The following is an 8,722-nucleotide window of genomic DNA, read 5'->3' as shown; positions in this document are numbered from 1 at the left end:
CACGAGATAAAGGAAGGGGACCGGCCCCCACACTCACACTTGGGTTTTGCCTGTGTTTGTGGAGCGTAACTCTGACAAGCTTTTGAGTTTGAGGAGGTGTCGATCCCACTGGTTCCCACGGGAGTGAAATCTATAAATAAAAGCGTTAGACCAGACGTCCTTCCAGACATCCTTCCGGACGATGCTGGGGCTGGGTCCCGGGTGCCGGAGGGAAGCCAGTGCTGGAGGGAAGCTGGTGCCGGCAGCGGGGGGAAGGAAGGCCTACTCTTGCACGAATTCCGTGCACTGGGCCTTTAGTAGCCCTAATAATACTCTTCTCTCCTCCGTTGTGTGGTCGATCAGTTTTGAGTTTTACATCTTAGCGTAAATAACAGCAGGAGCATGTCTTTAAGGGTGTTCATTTTGCTTTAACTCCAAAGGAGAGATTAAATTGTCATTGATGTCAACAGTACGCAACGTGGCTTGCCTAAAATTCTGAAACGTCAGTAAGAGCCCTCGGATTTCTCCCAGGATGACGTCAGCTACAGCAGCCACAGTCTTTGTCCCAGCTCCTGGTCCAGTGTAACCAGATGAAAGTGGTCCAAGTTCTCGGGGCCCAGGCACCAGGCCAGGGTTTCGAGATCACAGATGAAGGAAGGCACTGAAATCTACGGTGCATGGGAGAGGCTGGGGGACACACTGCGGAGGGATTTGAGCACAGCGTTCCCTCCTAAAATTCTCCAGGAACTAAGAGAAGCAAGCACATTTTGCGGACTCTCAGCCAGTGCTAAGGATTGCTGTCTGGCGAGGCATTGCTTGAGTGTGGTGAGTGGGGTCTTTCGTTATAAAACTCAGAATTTCCTACTTTGCTGTATCAGATCAATTCAGAATAGAACTCACAGACCAAAACTTGATCAGAGATACATGACATTATTTAAAGGAGTCAGGATCTGAGGTCCGTGTGTAAGGTTTTCATAGGCACCCAACAAAGTGACACTACTAGTAATTAGAATTGTGATGTCGGCAGCATGTGGGTGGGGTTCACCTCTCCTCCATGCTTAACTAGGCCCGCACCACCAAGACCTGTCTTTACCCCAGTCTAATGTCTGCTGAGTACCTACCAGCTGCAATAAGATGTCCTCACCACTTAATTATTTAACCTCTAGGAAAATTAAATCTTACAGAAATCACCCAGCTGCAGCCAGGTTTGGCTCCAGAGGCACTATTCTCTCACTCGATCTGATCGCCTTACTCCCCCCACACCCCTGTCTGAGGACACCTAACTTCCCTTTATCTCCTCCTGCAAGGTTCCAGTCCCTACTTTTCCATATTTCCTCCTTCAGGTCCATGTATAAAATAATCTTTCCAGTGAGATCACCTTCTGACCACACTATTTAAAACAGAAGCTCCTTACTCTCCATACTCCCAACCCCCTTTTCCTGTTAATTTTGTTCTGCAGCACCTAGAGCATCTAACATAATATGTGGTTTTAACTCTTTGTTTTGTTTATGCCTGGCTCCTCTCAGTCGGAAAAGCTCTCCAGGGGGAAAAGCTCTGATTTGAATTGTTCACCAATTCCTGTGGTGTAAATACTGCCAACCGCAGCTGATTTCAGGAAATGCACTTGGCCTTGATGACTGTGGAGTTGGGAAGAGGTGTGCAGTCTGGTGTGTGAGTTGGTAGGAACTGGCTCTTACACAGCACTGGCTCCATGGGGACAGGGATCGGGCGACCGATGTTTTAAATCTATTTTATTCCCTGTTGTTTTTCTAGCAGTTTGAACAGATTTGACTAATTCAGTCAGTCATATAAATATATAGGGTGTCCCCCCAAAATGTACACATACACTTTGAATCAGTGTAAAGGCAGTGTTTATTAGAATAGATTTCATTTTCAAAATTAAAGTAGGTATACATTTTGGGGGCTCACCCTATATTATTAAAAATCTCATTGAGCACCTACTGTATGAGGCGCATGGTATTATTCAGCAGCCTGAGGAAAGAGAACACACCCTGTTTGTCTCAGAGCTTACAGCCTAGGTGAGATTGGCGAGGGAGTTTCCCTGGTCAATCCTGTTTGTGTTGCATGGATGCGGGTTCATCTGTCCATTCACAAGTACCTATGGAACACCTGCACTGTGCCAGGCGCTGTGCTAGGCACTGGGGATGCCGCAGCCAGCAAGGTAGCGGGTCCTTAGCTGTCGCGATCATTCTCCTGGTGTCTGCAGCTGGGGGCTGGTTCCCAGATGTAATTTTTCTCTGAGCTCTCTCTTGCTCGAGATGAGGAGAGAGAGGAGTTCTGTTCCGTTCTCTCTCATCTTCCCATGACCCCGCTTCTGATGGAGGAGAGTATTTTTAGGACTTGAGGAACATCCGAGCATTGGGAGGCCGGGGCCTGGACCTTGGCCACTGTTCATTCAGCAGATGAACACGTATAGAGCACCAGCTACATGCACGAGGACACGGAACTAGGCTCTGGAGAATCCAAACTGAGGCAGACCAAGCCCACGTGCCGGTGGAGCAGACAGACTGCAACCAGGTCCTTCCAACACCCTGGGGAAAATGCAGAGGAGCAAGAGTAGAGCCACGTGTACAGTGCCAGGGAGTCGGAGGAAGGAGTCCAGCCAACCTGGGAAGGCTGCCTGGAGGAGGTGATATTGGACTGAAGTCGTGAGCCACAAATGGGGAGGTCATCAGGTAAAGAAGATCTAGAAGGGTAATGGCAGCTCTGAATCCGGAGCTTCTGCCGCCCCCAGGGTTTTATCACCCTTCAGTGAAACCCTCCCAGGCTGTGAGAAAAAGAAGGGCTGTTTTTCAAAAGCATAAGGAATCATCCAAAAAAAAGTCTGTATTTGTTTCAAATGGAAGTGACCGCTGCCAAAAAAACAACCGTTGTTTTGTCAAAACCTCGTCTGTATTTATTCCGTTGTCTTTAATTAATTTTACCCCATGGTTTCCCTCGGGACAGTACAGCTCACCAGTGGTCATAAATCCCCAGCCTCCTGGAAACAGCGTGAAAGGCCACAGCCATGAAGCCAACGGGCAGGCTTGCTGTTTGTGGGACTGTCCTTCTGAAATCCGAACCGTTATCCTTCTGTTCCCACCACCCTCAGCACCCTCACGGTGCGTCCGTCCGAGGGGACCAAGGACTGCAGTAATTCTGAGGTTTGTTTAAAGAAGGAAACTGAGCCCAGCCGGTATGGCTCAGTGGTTGAGCGTCGACCTTTGTACCAGGAGGTCACGGTTCGATTCCCGGTCAGGACACATGCCCAGGTTGCAGGCTCGATCCCCAGTGTAGGGGGTGCAGGAGGCAGCCGGTCAGTGATTCTCTCTCACCACGAATGTTTCTATCTCTCTCTCTCTCACCACGAATGTTTCTATCTCTCTCTGTCCCTTCCTCTCTGAAATCAATTTAAAAAAAAAATATTTTTTTTTTAAAAGAAGGAAATGGAGGCTGGTGGTCTTAGTTAATAAATGGAGTTAATAGTGGGGGACTGACGTCTGGGTCAGGGCACCGCCTTCTTGGAGGATTGTGAGGACTTTGGAGTTACCTGTGAGCTGCCGGCATCCCACCCCTGTGAGTCCCATTTAGGGAGGGTGGAGGCTGGGCGTGGAGTTTTTCTAAAGGTCCCCAGATGGCTCTCAGGGGCAGTGGAGGTCAGACATGGCCGTTTCTGTAGCGGGGGCTTGCAGTTATTCGAACGTGGGGGTCCAGTCCCGTCCGGGAAGGAATAAGCATTTTGTGACCTCTAACTACCCCTCGGAGGGGAAAGACTTTTGGAAAAGAGATCATTGCTTCAAGGTCCTGGTTCGTTGTTTTTGAAATGCGAATTCAAAGGCGTGCTTTGGTAATGTGGTGATTTTTTTGCTTTGTTATGAAGGTTCTTGTCATAAGTTCTTGTTGGAAAATGTGAAAACAGATCCTTATAAATAAGAGACTCACAGTCACCCGTGCTCTCACCGCTCCTCCCTAACCACTGTGAGGCAGGTTCCCGCTGGACACAGAGAGGGGGGGGAAATCTAAGGTACAATTATTCTGGTAGGAAATAGGGGAATTTGCATTTAGAATTTTAAAAAATCTACTTTATTGATTTGGGACGAAAATACCTCTTTTAACATTTTATAACCAGAATCCTTATTTGTGGGATCTTAGACTTAAGCATTTTTAATGTTATGATGTAGATTTTATTTTAAAAAATTCTATAATGCATTTAGTAGGCAATGAATTACTCAGCATTTATCTTTATCAATTTGATATTTTATATTTATCTAAAAGCATAATAAACTATAAAATTCAAAGACCTAGGAAATGATGTTAAAGTATAGCTATTGGATTTAGGCATTAATCAGACTTTCTAGTTAATTCATAGCTGTCATATTAACCCGAGAAAATTATTATTTTTTTAATATATTCAATCCATTTATTATCTTTGATTTTTCCTCCAACTTTAATGGTGAAGTTACTGGAAGACCTACTTATGAAACCAAGTCATTCTCCCTGCTGGGAAACAATGGCATCCTGTCAGCCCTTTTCTGCAAAGGAGAGACGGAAGCAGTGATGGACTGAAAATGCCTTTAACCTTTCACCCTCTGATATAGTCCTAGTTCCACTGCAGTAAATGCGTTCCTGAGGTGCATTCTTTTTTGTTGTATATGTTTTTCTATTGATTTTTTAGAGAGAGGAAGGGAGTGGGGGAGAGAGATAGAAACATCAATAAGAGAGAAACATTGACCGCTGCCTCCTGCACCCCCCTTACTGGGGATGGAGCTAGAAACTTGGGCATGTGCCCTGACTGGGAATTGAACCGGCAACCTTTTGGTGCACGAGATGATGTTTAACCAACTGAGCCACACTGGCCAGGGCCTACAGTGCATTCTCACATTGCATTTTAATAAATAGCCAGGGCTCAGTGCTGTGTGGACATATGATAAATATTTGACCGAAATAGGACTGACCAGTAATAACCATACATCCATTTCTCCCCAGTAAATTTTGTTACCTCCCTGACCTCCTCTGGCTTCCCATTTTCCTCATTTGTTACTGGGGTGAATACATAAATGGCAAAGAGGATTTTCAAAGCTCCTTCTGGTGGACACATGCAATGAGGAGAAGGGTGAACAACGGGGCCGATGCAGACTTGGGAGTGAGGGGCTCTTCTTAGACCTGCCGTGTTTTGGGTGGAGTAGCAGGCCTTTCCTCTGTGCCCTCTCTCAGCTTCCCATCTACAAAATGTTGAAGACAGCATCAGACTATTCCGTATAAATTGCCCAGACTGACTACAAAGCACTTGGTTCTCAAAGAGTAGGAATGGAACCGGAGGCAGAGCAGTGCAGCGCCTGCCCGTGGCAGCTCACAGCCGCTCACAGTGTTCCCAGAGCACTTTCAGTGGCACGCAGGGAGTAAAAACGGCTGTGAATTTAAAATTACTTAATGCATTTAATAGAGGCGAATAATTTCAACTTGGAAAAGTATGCATATACATACTCACCAGAATGTTAACAGCGGTGGCCTCTGGGTGGTAGATTGCACGAAGGGGGGTGGGGTGGGGCTTACAGGTGGATTTTCTTTTATCGGTTGTTCTATGTTTGTGCCCTTTTCCGCGATGATCGTATATCAATGCTTTCAATGTTTTCAAAAGTTATTTTGGCGTGTGCTGCGCAGTTGCGTGCTGCATGCTCTGTGCGGAGGGTGGCCCTCGGCCGTTCTAATGCTGTGACTTTGCCTCAGTCCAGGACCTGTGCGCGGCCGAGGACCACGGCTGCGAGCAGCTCTGTGTGAACCTGCTGGGCTCCTTCGTCTGCCAGTGCTACAGCGGCTACTCCCTGGCCGAGGACGGGAGAAGGTGTGTGGGTGAGTATTCCCTGCAGCCCGGAGGGAGGAGGAAGGACTAGCCTGCATAGTAAGCAGGAGGGGGAGGCCCCCCAACCCCCTCCCCGCACATACCCAGTCACTCTCCTGTGAGTTATGGCCAAGTGCTCAGTCCTCTGGTCTCGTGGTTAGAATTGGAGCTTTAAAGACTTCATTCATGCCTGAAGTTGGCCTTTTCTCATTCCGGGCGCTCAGCAAAAGGCAGGTTTATGATAATCATCTGTGTAAATATCGCTCGCTGTCTATTACGGCAACCCTTGGGAAGGACTGGGTGGCCTTTCATCCAGGGAAAACGGGTGGGCGTTTGGGATGGCCCGACGTAGACACAGCTCACGTGTCATGTGCGTGAAGGTCACCTGGTGGCATGCTGCCTTGTGGTGTGGCACCTCAAAGTGCTAGACCTGCGCTCAGGGCAGGCCGGGGAAAACAACAAGTAGCCTCAAACAGAAGCCCCAGCCATGGAGTGTCAAGGGCAGTGCATGGAACTTGCAGTCAGTTGAGGAGTGTCCCGCGTGGCGACCCCACAGCCCGGTGAGAGGGCGGAGAGGTGGGGTGACACACTCTTCAGTGATGGAGACTGGTTCCCTTCAGCACCTGCAGAGCAGCTGGCAAATCCCCAATTGGCACCTCCCAGTTTGTCTGCAAAGCCCTTGAAACTTGCACAGCCTCATCCTTCCATGAACGAACACTGCCTGGCAAATAGTAGGCGTTAAATAAAGTGAATTGAAAACTTAGGAGGCAGAAAATCTGAAGGAAAGGAAGGAAAAGGCCTCCACAGGTATCAGAACGGGAACCTACATTTTCTGACTCTACTAGTAAATCCTGCATTTTCTCCCTCATATCTTATTGTTGTGTCTTGCTCCCCACAAAACAATGAACGATTTTTTTTGCGCATAGAATTTACATCTTCCAGCTACCTTGATCTCAGGTAAGGACGTGGAAGGAAAAAGCAACAAAACATGAAGTAGGGGCGATGGCCTGCTCTTTGCAGGGGAGGGGTGAGCATCGGGGTTTGTTTGTTGTGACAAACTGATGGGCTGAAAGCCTCCTCATGAGAGGGCCACAGGCGGAATTGGCCTCCTGGGCCTTAGAGTTGATGTTTTTCTTAATCTGCTGGTGGTGACCACGCTAGGTGGCAGGGCACCACGTCCACTAAGACTGGCAAAACAAGACAACATAGTGCCCTGACACGTTTGGCTCAGTGGATAGAGCGTCGGCCTGTGGACCTAAAGGTCCCAGGTTTAATTCCGGGTTGCAGGCACATCCCCAGTAGGAGGTGTGCAGGAGGCAGCTGATCGATGTTTTCCTCTCATTGATGTTTCTAACTCTCTATCCCTCTCCCTTCCTCTCTGTAAAAAAACAATAAAATATATATTTTTTAAAAAAGACAACATAGTAAGCACCAACTCTTATGATGTTTGCTTCATTAATGTTTATCATGCAAGTAACATACTTTTGTCGAGGAACTTAAACAGATGAGAAAATCACTAATAGTTTGTTGTATTTTTTTGCCAGACTTTGCCCCATATAAGTATCCACCTCAAGACATTTTTGTTAATGTTTAACAAAATGAGGTCATACTACTTTCTCCCTAACTGGTTGTTAAATGAGTAGTAGCTTTGGGTGCTACAGGGTAGAAGGAAACCAGGCCATGGGGAATAAGACCAGGAAACAGGTTGAGGGTGTCTGGTGTGGGGGGGGAGGGGGACAGGGCGAGTCAGAGCCTGTGAGGGTGACAGTGAGTAGATAGGACGGGCAGTTAGGGCCACACCGGGGTAGGGGGTCTGCCTTGGCCCTTGAGAAACTGGAGGGCAGTGAGGAACCCAGTTCTCTGAGTGTGGCCAGATAATTGCCTAATTGTCCCTTGTAGTAGAGAACCTTTTTGTGTCTGAGGGTTTTGCTATAACTTCTGGAATTTGACATTTATTGAAGAGCATTAGGCATGAAAGTAGATTTGTGGTTGCCAGGGAGCTGTTGTGGGCTGTGTTTATTAGAGATGGCATTTCTCTTGCTGCTGCTATCAGCATTTAAGAATGTCTGCCTTTCCTCAGAGGGGCAGTCCAAGCAGAAGGGTGGGAAAAGGGGAGGGACCATGTGCGACCCCGGTCTTATCGTCCATCAGGTGTTCCTGTCATCCTCCTCCTCAACCAAGAGCCAGACCTGTTAGAGGCTGGGAGTGAGATGATTAAGCGATAGTGGACCTTCGTTGCCAGTGACCTTGGTTAGAGAGACTGAACTAATTCTCAGAAGGTCGGTTGCTGCTCAATGGGGCTGTGCTGAGTCCAAAGCAAATGAGAGAGGTAATGGGGGCTACAGAAGGGACATCCGAAAGGCTGGGGTGGGGAAGATCCGGGCAAGGAAGGAAGGGCAGCAACTGGACAGATGTCCGAGGAAGAGGAGACAGGAAGGACAGTGATGGTGTGGAGGTGGCAGTGCTCTCAAAGTTTGGGGGCTGAGGCTGCGCCAGGAGGGGCAAGCCTTGAGCTGGTGGATCAGGAAGAGGCTCACGGGGAGAAGGCCAAATTGAAAGCTACACAGGCAGCCCAGCCCGAGAATATCAGTCTGAAGGGGCTGGTCAAGTTGGAGACTCCCAGCGCTCCGATTTAGAGCTGGGGATTGAGAGGAGAGCACAGGCTGGGAGGGACCCTGGAATAATTCCATCAGCAGCTGGCCGGGGTGGCCCGTATGTAGATGGGCAAGGAACGTTAAGAATATGGTGACCATAAATCCCAGCTGACCCAGGACGAGCCCAGTGCGAGCCTGTTGGCTCAGTTCTCAGTTGCACGCCCTTTCACTTTCCGATGGGTTCCAGATTGACAATAAATTATATGATCGCGCTAGTTAAGGCTCCCAAGCTTGACTTACACAGTTGAGG

The 8,722-nt window shown here is 48.3% G+C and overlaps 1 protein-coding gene across 2 annotated transcripts in view; it reads left to right on the top strand.

Moving 5' to 3' along the window:
- Positions 1–8,722, top strand: part of MATN2 (matrilin 2) — a 100,402-nt gene that overhangs the window by 52,489 nt on the left and 39,191 nt on the right. For both annotated transcript variants that reach the window (XM_006753182.2, XM_006753181.2), the window contains exon 4: positions 5,707–5,829. In XM_006753182.2, the coding sequence (XP_006753245.1) occupies positions 5,707–5,829 (123 nt within the window). The remainder of the gene's footprint in view (positions 1–5,706; positions 5,830–8,722) is intronic.

The sequence above is a fragment of the Myotis davidii genome, unplaced genomic scaffold (assembly GCF_000327345.1).
Source record: "Myotis davidii unplaced genomic scaffold, ASM32734v1 scaffold390, whole genome shotgun sequence".
Classification (NCBI taxonomy): Eukaryota; Metazoa; Chordata; class Mammalia; order Chiroptera; family Vespertilionidae; genus Myotis; species Myotis davidii.
Note: the sequence above shows the minus strand (reverse complement) of the source record. Positions and strands in the feature narration are given on the sequence as shown.